Raw genomic sequence first — 13,196 nt, 5'->3', positions numbered from 1 at the left:
TTGTCTGAATTAATATCGTTAATTATATTGCATTAAACTTCAAACTCAGAACCTATATTCAAAGAATAAATCTAAGTTTGAGTAGACTGACCACAAATCTATTTCCTCTCCCCCTTCTTTCAGATATCATCTCATTAGAATTAAAGGCATTTTTTAAAAAAGCTATACATAAGACAGGATAAACAGCAGATGATTTTTAATGTTTGAAAGGTGAAAAGACTAGATAAAGGAGTGGTAACTGACATGGCAGAACAGAGGAAGCACAACCTTGGTACCTACAGAGGCTGACTAGGACAGGAACAAGAAAACCAGTTTGTCTTACAGAACCCAAGGCAGGCTCAGAGTTCAGAGGCGTGGTCCCCAAATCCTTGCAGTGAGGCCCATCAGTTAACGAGTTGTCCAAGTGATGCTTCCAATTAGATCTTAACAGACAGCCAAGGACCATCACACGTTTGAGGGAAGCCCCCAACAAGTAAGAGATCAAAACAGGAAGAAGGAATGGGACTTCCCTGGTGGCGCAGTGGTTAAGAATCCGCCTGCCAATGCAGGGGACACGGGTTCGAGCCCTGGCCCAGAAAGATCCCACATACCACAGAGCAACTGAGCCCATGCACCACAACTACTGAGCCTGCGCTCTAGAGCCCATGAGCCGCAACTACTGAAGCCCGCACGCCCTAGAGCCTGTGCTCCGCAACAAGAGAAGCCACTGCAATGAGAAGCCCACGCACCCAGCAAAGAGTAGGCCCAGCTCACCGCAACCAGAGAAAGCCCACGTGCAGAAACCAAGACCCAATGCAGCCAAAAAATAAATAAATAAAATAAAATATAAGGACGCTTTAAAAAAAAACAAAACAAAACGGGAAGAAGGAATTGATGGGAGTGATAAAAACTCAGGAGCAAATGAAAACTTGAAATTGCATCAGTGAAAAAAAGAATGACAGGATATAAGAGAACTCTATAAATTGAAAATAAGGTAGACAAAACAATATATTCAATAGAAGGATTAGAGCACAGTCAAGGAAATCTCCAGGAAGCAGGACAAAAAGACAAAATGCAAAGCAGGAGGGGAAAAAAGTTAGCGATCTGGTAAGTCTAAGACTTCCAACATCTGAATAATAGGAACCTGGAAGAAAAAAACAGAATATCAAAGAAACACACCAAAAAGGTCTATACCAAACCAAATTATGAAATTTCAAAATCCCAGGGAGAGGGAAGGTACTAAAAGGTTCCCGAGAAGGAAGGGATGGGGGAAAATGACTAAAATCGGTAATGTACAATGTACCATACAATGTCAACAGGTTTAAGAGCAACAGTGTAAATGAGAAGATGAGAGGGAAATGTCTTTAGAACGGCAAAAATTAGTTTCAACTGAGAATTCTATACTTTATCAAATAGAAGGAGTTTCAGAGAGGCTAGATCTCTCTAAACTTTCTGCCCATGTGCCCTTTTCCCAGGAAAATGTGCTCCAGTAAAACAAGGAAGTATAACAAGACAAGAGGGAAACAGAATCTAGGACATAGGGGATCCAACATAAGAGAGCAGAGTTATGTGAGATCCCAGATGACTTCACACAGATATCCCAGGAAAAGAGGCATAGAGCAGGCCTAGGGGAACACTAGTCTATATGGGAGTAGGAAGACAAAAGATTGGGGCAAAGTGTCTCCAAGAAAAAAATGGAACAGATGTGGCTTAGTAGACGGAAAATAGTTTTCATAGGCATGTGACAAATGTTAAAACATTTGGGGAAAAAAATAGCTGTTAGAAAACAGGCAAGTGAATATAGTCAGGAAATTAATTCCACAGAAAAAATGAAGAATGTGAAAGCAGGGAGACCGGGCAGGGAGCTACTTACTGCATTTGGCTGTGTGAGATCACGTTGGCTAGGAAAAGGGGGATTGGGTTATCCTAGAGAAGTGCAGAAGTGCTCCAATTTCATTAATATTTAAGAAAAAGAATGAAGGGTGTACAAGGAGGAGGCACAGTCAGAGAACTATATGGCTCAGCAATGCACAATATTTGCAGAGTCGTAGTAATGTAAACATTGATTCTGATTTAATAAAAACTGATACATGTTGAGGGAACACAGGGTGGGAAATAACGTCATGGTGGAGCGAAGAAGCTCAGCTTTCACCTGCTATGACAAGAAGTCAATGGACAGTGCTAAAAATTAACTTACCTGTTATACTTTTATTACTTTGGTTAAAAAATAAGATCAAAAAAATAAGGCAAAAGAATTTAAGGCAGATCTTTATACTACAACCGTATTAGTGAAATTTAACGTAAATGTCAGAACCCTTAAAAAATGGGCACTACTAAGTCAAAGACTTTCCTGAATCCATTTGATAATTAGGAAAATAGAGATTTAGAAAATCTACAAAAAAGAGGTCCATGCTAACAGTATTGGATCCATCATATTTTTAGGAATCATGGCAGGCATATTTTTAATTCAAACTATTAATTTCTTAACTTTTCAACTGTTTACTTACATGGTTGAAATGGTTGCTCCTCCTCTTTTCCCGCACTAAGAATAAAAAAAATTAACTGATGAATTCTGATACAAATGCCATAGAAAAATAAAAGTAGTCACTAATTATCTGATGGATTACCAATAACACAATGAGATAGAATTCCATTCTATTTTTTAAAATAATTTCCAACAAAATATATAATTTAAATCACCCAGCAAGATGAGTCCTATAAATAAAATCTAAAAACTTAGTTTCACTTTTTTGACCTAATAGATATTCTGTATTAGGCACAAATGAAAGACTCCCCATTTACAAAAGAAAAGGACAAAGCAAATCAGGCCAGGTGAGAAACTTAGCTAATAAAAAAATGTACCTGCTGCATAGCTGAACTACTAGCCAGGAGTATTTTCTCAGTCTTCATTTACACACAGCTTACTTTAATTACCACAATCTACAGATGACGACTCTACGAACCAGTTTCTGGCCAGGCACTCGTCTCCGAACGCACCAGGATCTCTGGAAGCATCCTGAACTACTTAATGGTAACCTACTCAAATACCTTACTGAAAAAATACACAACTGGAAAGTAACCTATGTTAAACGTAAATTTTAAAATGAGTGTGCTGACCTAAATGAACATATCTACAGCACACAAAACGGTTTTGCTCCAACAAAGGCCAGAAGAATAAAAGCCTGAAGAGGGTCTTAGGCCACACTCTTGCTCACATTGCCTCCTTTAACTCCAGACAGGCATCACAGGCACGGATTCCTTAAGGCTGAAGAGAGAGACAGGCATGGGACAGCTTTTCTTTTACTGTCTCCAGAGCCCCTCTACATGTGAGCAGCTCATGGCTCTGGAAGAAACTGAGAAATAGAGCAATCCTAACCAGAAAGGAGTGGCTCAAGTACACACACTAGAAAAATGCAAGTTAGAAACCCCAGGAGCTTCCAGGTTGGTGAGCATGTAGTACCCTTGCAGAGGGCATCAAAGCTCTGTGCCCTGTCCCCATGCCTGGCCCTATGCATCTCTTCCATCTGGCTGTTCCTGAGTTATATCCTTTTATAAAAACCAGTGATCTAACGGAAAAAAACCAAAAGCAAAACAACAACAACAAAAAACCAAACCTCCGTTTTTTATTGTGCTGCATCACTTTAAATATTATGGAATGTTCACTTCTTGTATTCCTGCTCTCGTAATCAACTGAAAAACTTGGTCACGTATGGCTTTTTAGCAAATAAACTAGGATTTAACATAACATTCAGGAAGACAAGCAGGCAAGCAGGAGTGCAAAAAATTCTACGGTTCTGATTCTCATCTTAAAACAAGGAGGACACAGGAAATGTATATGAGTTTCACATGCTGAGGATAATCTTCTGGAAAACCCCATATGGCATGTTGCTCTTATTACCCTGGCACAGCACTACATTAGGATGAGAAAGTTTTGAATAGCTTAAAAGTTCTGAGTAGCATAAATCTGGATGTGAGATAGGCTCGTCTGGTTGAACACTGTGTAAAACAGGGCCAAAATCACAAGGCTCAATTCCCACATATAACAACTGATTTTTCTGATTTGACCAAATGAAAACCTAACTGTGACCTAAACCCTATCATTTGTCTTTAACATATGTGCTCTTCGGAGCAAGGGGAAAAGGACAAAGTAGCATGGAGAAATAGACCACATCTAAATCATGTGGCCAGTTGACTATGTTGATAAAGAGGTGGCAAAATGTATAAACAGATAGTCTAAGTGTTCTCCTCCCTAAAACACTGACAACTAAAGGAAACTGTATCATCAACATATTAAAATAAGACAAGTGAATACATAAAAAAGTGAAACATTTAAACCACTGTAAGAGTTTTTCTAAATACCTCCTATAATACACAAAACAAAAACAGTTTTCACTCTTTTTCTCAGGGAAAAAAAAGCATTGCCTTACCATCTGTTTGAGATTTGCTCGGAAAAATGGTGCTTGCCCTTGGGTGGTCAGAAGGGTTTGGTTCCAAAGCTAAGTCTGTATAGGAAGAAGAGAAAAAGGTGTGGTGATTTAGTTGAGTAGAAAAATACATGATTTTAAAGATAGCTACACATTGATTGAAACCACTTATTAATAGTCTTGAGAAGAGCTTTTAGTAATGACAAAAAGGCAATTTTAGTAAAGGCACAATATAAAAATTCTATTGGGAAACAGCAAAATTGTAGAAACTCTCCATACATGTGGAGTAAAACCATGGCTATGTCTTAGACTTCTTTAACTTGCACCTAAATAATCTATGCCATTTTTAGATGAATCATATATGTGACTCCCCTCCTATTTATCAATTAAAAATTCAGTCACCCTCTTTTAAAGCTGATATTACTAGCACATTCCAGGAACAGTCTCAAGAAGCAAGTTATGCTGTGGCCAACTACTGTCAGATACCAGCTCAATATATCAAATATGCCAAAACGAAGTGAGTTGCTTTTGGCAAATGTTCTTCAGACAATCAAATGGCTAATTCTAACTCCATTCAACAAATGAACTCATTTCATTGGCTGTGGTTTATCTGGGGGCTATTCATCATGGCAGATTTAAGAGGACTACATAAAAGTTCAATGTTCTAATCTAGAGGAACACTTCCATGAGAGTGATTTTTAACTTTGCCCTCTATTTCCAAAGCTAAACTCACTTCTTCATTCCACGCTGCATGATTAATTTGGGGCTTCAATAAGAGTACTTTCTGGAGCAGATCATAGGGCTACTAGAAAAAAATTTTGGCCATACCTACACGAAAAGGTGGGTCTGCCTGTAGCCCACCTTGCACCAAGGTGGGATAGCGTCTTCTATTTAGGCAGAAATACAAAACAAGCACAAGCTACCACACAGGATAGTACGGTTGTTGTTTCAAACAAACAAACAAACATAAAAGCCCTATGACACTTCCTCAGCAAAGTCCATCTCAAACCATTTAACCAATCTTTTAAGAAACTGGACCAAGATTCAGATAAAGAGTAATGGTTAAGGCAATTATTTCCCAAACCACATAATAACTGATCTGTTTTTGAAAGATGGCTTTGATGGTCAAAGTGAAATACAAATATATCCCTGCCTCTTAGAGAATCCAAAGAATACACACATTGATATATTAAAAACTAATTAGTCTAGTAGTGAATTCTGTCTAACCCAGCATTTCACAAATGTATCTACCTAGAATCCCCTTTTCCCACCCAGAAAGAATGTGGCACGAACAGTAATTTTGGACTTCCCGTTTTAACAGGAATCTGAGCCATCCATTTTAATGTCATTGCCAGCACTAGTAATTTACAGAGCTAAACCAACTGCTTTGTTCTTCATGAAAATTCCTTCACTGAATTTGAAGTTTATCAAGCTGCTTTTGGAGAAAATATTCTATTCAACATTTTTATGTAAAAGACCCATACAATTATTTTAAAGTTTTTTTCTCCTACATATTTGAAAAATTAAGACAATGGGAAAATAAATTATTTCAGCTGTACACAAAATGGCAGGCAGAGACTTTCACAGCTGCCTCTAACCTATAGCTTCCGAAAGAATTCATGACTACTTACCTATACCAAAAAGAAAGTAAATAGACTACATTTGAATCTAAAAAATAAGCAGAAATGTTTGCAAAGTAGCTGTCTTATTTATCAGTGTCTATGGCATGGTAAAACTTAACAATTTTCAATGGAAGTCCAGGAAAATTAAGTGCCAGAATCAAAGAGAAGCAAGCTTTAACACACACACACACACACACACACACACACACAGCCGCCAAACCAAGATGTGCTACTACAGATCTAAATACAAAAGTCAAGAAGGCTGGGATAAAAGAAATGACAACATGCAAAAAAAAAAAAAGTAAACTTAGCCCAAGTGACCAGAAAAAAGCTGGCACTCTCCCTACTCTATCCTAGGGGGTTCAAAGGTAGGCACAGGACCCAGGAACGGCCAATCAATCACAGCTGTCCTGGGGCTTGCCAAGAAAAGAGAAAGGCAGAACTGTACTCTAGGATCCTTAGCTAGTCTTGAGCTGCTGGACACTCCCCTTGCTATCATGAGGGGAAAGGCTTTTCAGGAGACATCAACAGAGGAGAGCAGAACTGAGGAGATCATTTAACTCCTGGGTCAAGTAGTGCTTAACTCTGTGATGTTCTTTTAACTTGCAACTGAAGGAGACCTGGTTAATCAGCAGTACTGATGATCACACTAAAGGTGGGGAAAGGTAAAAGTCACTTGCTCATTCCTTTAACAAATATCATGAACAAAAATCTGCATGAGACAAAACGATGCTCTGTTTAAAAGTTACACACAACCATTCACAATCATTAACACACAATGATTCACAACCGTTACTTTTAGTTGCTTTTCTTATACGTTAAAAAAAGCTCTAATTAGTGTACAATTTATGTCTTCTTGTTACTAAGAAGCGCTCTCCACCCCACTGTTGCATATTTATTGTTTAATGAATACACACTGGCCCATCAAGTGTTATTCCTATACTGGACTTAGCCAATCCCCTATTGCTGGGGATTGGTGCTTACAAAGTTCTATTCTTAAAATATTATGAGGAAAATCTTCATGTACATAGTTTTTTAAAATAATGGTTTTATCTCCTTAGCAAAGATCTTCGGAAGTGGAATGACTAAGCCAAAAGGTTAGATCACTTTCACGGCTCCATGTACAATGCTAAATTGCTTCCTAAAGAAGGTGGGGGGCACATTAGGGTATAATGCTACCAATCATGACATTTTGAGTTCCCACCCTTGCTTTGGATACTTGAAAAAAAAAAAAAAATTCCTACTGATATGAATGAGGAACCTCACTGTAGATCTAATTTGTATTTCTTCTGATTACACAGTTTGACCATTTTCCCACAGTTATCAGTTTTATTTCCACTTTGGTGAGTTGGCCTATCATTTGAATGTACTGTAAACACCAGGGCCCTACTGCTGTCAGTTTGCATGAGGTTTTCAGAAAATATTAATCTTTTGTTTATAGCCTATATAACTTGCACTTTTTGCTAATGAAAAATACCACATCACTATCTTATAGAATGGACATGTGAGCCATTAGACAGTAAACTCATACATACACACAATATTTCTGCACTTCCCATGAACTATCTTCCCAAGAGCCTAAGGAGACTATGATAAAACCTACCACACTCTTCACTATCACAAAGGTAAGACTGCCAACTATTAAGCAAAGCTTTACCACCCACCATCCCTCTCATCCCTCTCCCCACCACATGCACACACAGTAATTTAGAGACTTCAGGGAATTACTGTGCATTCAGGAAATTACATGGATTCTTCCGAAAGTTATTTCTTTAGAAACCTCTAAGAATGTTTTACCCAGGAGAAATATTCTTGAGCTCATGATTAGGGGTTATGATTAAAACTGTATTTTAAGACCCATCATTTTTGTATTATCAATTTAAATTGCAACTTATTTGACAGCATGATAGGTCGATGTAGAAAAAGTATGATTAAAAAAAAATTAAACTCGGTCTTCATGTAAACATTCCTCAGAGGAAACCTGTAAAACACCACTGACACTGAGTACTGTTTTTCCTCCAATCTAAGATTCTACCAGTTGTTAAGATCCATCTCAATTGCAGTTGTTAAAAGTGTGAAAACATAGGCAACTTAGAACAAATGAAATGCATTACTGAAGGCTAAAAGTGTTAAAACTATGCTATCAAACTGTCGATAAATGATTTGTCCTTGTTAAAATATTAGAGGGAGAGGGAAGTGACCAAGAAAGCATCTGACAGAAGCAGCATATTTCAGAAAGCGATTAATATCGACATATTGATTTCAATATATTCCAAATAAACAGGAGATGTCAGCAGTTTCTGGGCCAACTGCTGAGCACCAGTTTACTTAACGGTAACCACTGCATTTACTGAACTGCCCTAGCATCCCTATACTGTGCAGTGTATTAGTTTTATGGCTCATAATACAAACATTACAATCTTTACAATTACCATGTAAACTGATGATTTCATCTCTTTGCGTCCACACTTTCCACCGCAGTCAGGGAGTTCCTGCCAGCCAGCCCTGAGCTGGGCTGCCTCACCAGCGGGTACACAGCAGGCTCCTGCACCTGCCAGGCTACTGCTCACCCAAGCCTTGATCCTGCTTTCCTAGCTTCTGACAATCCTGGCTTCCAAACTTCCCAGCTCTGGTTTCCAACTGCTTCTGTACCTGCCTCTACCCTGGTTCTCAGTTTTGCCTTATTTTAATCCTCAATCAGTGTTACAGTGATCATGACTGAGAGGTGACACATAGGTAAGTACACCTGGCTTTATATATTTCTAAAGAGCACTTTACTCAGTTTCTTGGACTTTTAAGAACCTTTCTGGGTTGCAAGTTACCTTCATTTCATTTCACATTACGCAGTGTTACTGTTTTAACTCTTAAGTTTTATTACTTTCATACACTAAAACAACAACAACAAAAAAGGCTGAGAAAAAAGGTAGTATTCCAAAGAAGCTCACATAATGTCAACAATAAATTCTGTTCCTATATGCCATGCATTTGGAATTTACAGTCCTACTCTCTATCAATACTCATTTTTAAAACCTTGGACAACTCAATTTATACCTAAGAGAAGAATTCCTACACTACCTAACTCAGAACATGGTGAGAATCAAATGAAATGCAAGAGCAATCTATATACTACAGCCTATTTTAGACCCTTATTAATATCGCTTTTTTGTTCAAGCCACTGTTGGCTCTCACCTGAGCTACCGCACCAGCCTCCTAACTGGTCTCCCTCTCTGCTTCCTTCCACCCTTACAGTCTATTCTCACACAGTAGCTGGTCTGATCTCCCTCCGCCCTCTCTACCCCCCTTCCCTTTTTCTAAGAATTAACATCATTCCCCTGCATATAATCCTTCAATGGTTTCCCATTACAATTAGACTAAAATTCATATTTTTTGGTCAAGGCCCACTAGGCATACAAGGTCTTAATCCCCCATATTCCTCCTGGCATTCATTCACTCAGCTGCAGCCACCCATCTTTCTGTCCTTGGCACGCATCAAGCATATTCCCTTCTTAGGAACTGCACAGAAGCCTCTTCTCCCACAGCCTCACACGGCTCTCTTAGGACTGCTCATGGGTCGCTTAAGGAGAGAAGCTGTCTTTAACCACCCCTTGTAAAACTGTCCTCCTCCCCAGCCCATTACCTTCATTTTCTTTCTTAGTGTTCTCACTACCTGATGTTATTCTTGTGTCGTCAGCCCCCAGGCACCTCTAGAAAGTAAGGACCTGAGTTAGGATACGGGTTTTGTCTTGTCTAACCACTGTTTGTCCTGCCTCTGGAATGGTGCCTAATAATCATGTTTCAGTGTACCCAAAACCAGTTAAGGTTTTCCCAATTTTCCCACATCATCTAAGATTTCTTCTAATGCTGTCTTTTGATGTGTCTGTCACCTAGGACCAGAGTTAATTTCAGATCTCTTAGAGTAGTAGTTTAGTTACTCAGAATCAAAGACACAAGACAGGTTACCAAGAACCACGAAAACCTAAAAGAGGAAATCTAATGTTCAGTGAAAAATCAATGGTAACTTTAATTTGGAAAAAGAACATTTAATGTTAAAATACCTTTACTACAAAATGACTCACCCTATGAATTTAATTAAGTCGTAAGACAAAGTGTACAATCAGAATGCTATAGGGAAGTATCAATACAATGCATCAGTTTTTATCTGTGTCCCCTGAATAAAGCATTATAATGGGATTATAAAAGATGCTCAACCATAAAGGCTGGGTAAATGAATTATGCTCCAACCATTCGATGGCCCAGTAAACAGTTGGTAAAAGGCAGGCTGTAGAGCTATGCGCAGTTGCATGGAAATACATCACCCTGGAGCACTCTCTAGGTGTCAGCACAGTTCCAGGAGCTTCATGTCGTTACTTTTCTTTATAACACAAAGTTACAAAGTGGCACATAAAGAACAATCCCATCTTTGTAAAATAAACACAATGTTATGTTTATATGCATACAAAAGGTTCAGGAAGAATCAACACCAAAATATTAATAAAAATTCTGGATATTCTGAGTGTGAGTGAAGGACTTTTCTGTGTTTTCTCAATCTTTCACATCAAATGTTCATTAATACTGTCACCAAAAAAAGGAAAGATCTGTTGCTCAGAGGTTTTTCCACATCATATTGCCAATTCCTTCCCTACCCACTCTTCAGGGGGATGGGAGGTAGGGGTCACTTGAGAGAGCACCTTTCACCAGAAAATTAGCAAAGCTCCTAAGGTCAGAACATAAAGGCTGTATGAAAAGTTGATGAATAAAAATAAAATCAGATAATAGGACCGTAGCATCTTCTTTTCTATTATGACACTACCATCAGTTATATTAGATATACTGTTAAAGACAAAGTAGTAAAAAATTCTTTTGAGTCTATCTGAAATCTATACTACGTTCTTAGGAGTTACTTTTTTGAGATGGCTTGAAGAAATCATGTTCTTCTCCAATGTTTCTGAAGAACAAGACAGAGCATCATTTATGTACGATTTTCTCTAAGTAACCAAATAATTCTTCACTGTAGAAAAGCCAAAATGTTTTATATCTGAGTAGGTATTTCTCAGTTTCCAGGGAAACTGATACAAAATTGTCTGAAATAAAGACATGAAGAGCAAACTTCCAATGTGCCTGTACTTTATATTTGGTGTTCTGACCTTGTTTCTATGGAAACTTAATTAATAGGCAAATGCTGAAATTGAGGTTTCTCTTATCACTTTATCGAATGCCCCCCCAAAAAAGACAAATTGAAATGAAATTTTAACAATCATGTTAAACATAAAAAGGTAAATTCTGTACTCATGAACTCTATTTTTCCAGTTCCTGATTTAGCACTCCTTCCTTATCATACATAGTCGTATGCTAAATGCTTAGTACCTTACCTGCCCGCTTACCAGCTTCCCCTAATGTCCCTCTGTCCAGGGCATTCTCGGCTTCAATTGGATTTCACCAGAACAAACTCTTTAAATTATATCAACGTGTTTACCTGACTGATAAATTTAGGCTATTTCATGACTTCTACTTTTATTCATATCCATTGCAATGTATGTACAGACAGAGAATGGAGAGGTAAATGTTGCTTCTGAGTTGTGTACAATAAACTGGAATGGCAATAATCAAAACTGGAGTATGCTGAGATAGGCCTAACTTATGGATAAATTATAATAAAATATAAGGTGCACTCTAAACAGTTTCTTAAGCATCCCAAGAACTGAATTTGGCATATCTACCACCTCCCAAGTCTGTCTCTTTTGTTCAGTAGCTGTGTTACACAGTCATTTCAGATCTCTAAGTCTTGGCTTCTTCATCGGCAACAGAGGGAGAATATATACGGGCCTTATTTGTAGATGGAAGGGCCGAGTGAAATACACAAGAAAATGCATTGTAAATCTTAAAAGAATTCTATAAAGGTCCAATTTTCGTCTCTCATCCTACACTAGCCAACTACTAACTGTTTTTAAAAATCATTTAGAGGCTTACCTTATAGCAACAAGCAGAGCAGTTTTCACAAGTACTTACATGCTTTGTGTTTAAAGCTACAATTAATTCACATAATTTGTTCATTCTTTCACAATATCTAACGATTCTGAAAAGGGAGTACTTTCCACTTACAAAGCCACGTCCATCATAAGGGTGAATCCACAGGCTTCATTATTCTAACTTTTAAAGAAATTAAATAAACCCAACTAAAATTTAAATAGAAGAGCTGTAAGACATTTCGTCTATGAAATAATGAAATAATCTCTGGCATTTAAATGAAACAAATGGGCCAGTGGGGCTTTAACATCTTTATGATACAATGTTTTATACTTCAAAGAACAGTCTTTATTAAAGTGCCACTATGCTACCCAGAATTTTTTTTTTTTTTAACCTAGAGCCATCCCTTTCCAAAATTCTAGAGGCAAAAATCAAACATTTCCTCTCTTCTCTCTCTCCTCTCCTCCCCGACAACACCCACCCCCAGCCACTTAGTCTACAGAACTTTTACCTGAACATTCCTAAAGTTAAATAGTATTCTACTGGGGGTGGGGGCGGAGGAGGAGGGAGCCATGGAGACATTTTTCTGCAGGATGGATGTGGTATGTTAACTCCCAAACCTTTATATTACAAATTACAATCTGAATTTGTTTTTTCTCCTTTGAAACTTCTGTCCAGCAGTCTCAGGAACCACCTCACCCCTCCCTTAGAACAGGCAACGTGCAAAAGAAGTCGGTTAAGGCTGTGCAACTGAAGACATACTTGTGTCAAAGTGGGAATTTAAAAGTAATCAGAACTCCATGGGGTCTCCTTTGGTAAAGAAAAAAAACCCAACAACTATTCTCTGCAGCCGTGGCAGTAACGTTTCACACCGTTCACAGTTATTTTAAGCCCCTCTCCCACCATTTTCTTTCCTATCGTGTTCAAATTATAGTTAGAAGGGATAAAGTAGCTTCTATCAGGGCGACTGAAAACATTAAAATCCAAAGAATTTTAGTTAAGAACACCACACTGACTCTGTCCATCTCTATTTTGAATTTAAATGACAAATCCTCTAATGTTTGTCTTAATTGTCTCGAGTATCAACTACCTTAAGGAATAGAAATCTGTCATCAGGCCCTTACCTAGTTCCTTCGCTTAGGTACCATCTGGATAGGGAGACGGGATGGATACGCCGAAGTTAGAGTATTTAAGTTTGCATTAAGAA

At 38.1% G+C, this 13,196-nt stretch overlaps 2 protein-coding genes across 2 annotated transcripts in view; both read right to left on the bottom strand.

The window, feature by feature from the left end:
- Positions 1–13,196, bottom strand: part of LOC309662885 (putative hydrolase PNKD) — a 751,075-nt gene that overhangs the window by 479,441 nt on the left and 258,438 nt on the right. The window lies entirely within an intron of this gene.
- LOC309662961 (cyclin-Y-like protein 1) overlaps positions 1–13,196 on the bottom strand; it is a gene marked incomplete at its 5' end in the record, with an annotated part of 34,303 nt that overhangs the window by 20,506 nt on the left and 601 nt on the right. The window contains 2 exons of the mRNA XM_082466162.1: positions 2,487–2,521; positions 4,407–4,481. Coding sequence (XP_082322288.1) covers positions 2,487–2,521; positions 4,407–4,481 — 110 coding nt within the window. The remainder of the gene's footprint in view (positions 1–2,486; positions 2,522–4,406; positions 4,482–13,196) is intronic.

The sequence above is a fragment of the Balaenoptera physalus genome (assembly GCF_965194825.1).
Source record: "Balaenoptera physalus genome assembly, chromosome: 6".
NCBI lineage: Eukaryota > Metazoa > Chordata > Mammalia > Artiodactyla > Balaenopteridae > Balaenoptera > Balaenoptera physalus.
Note: the sequence above shows the minus strand (reverse complement) of the source record. Positions and strands in the feature narration are given on the sequence as shown.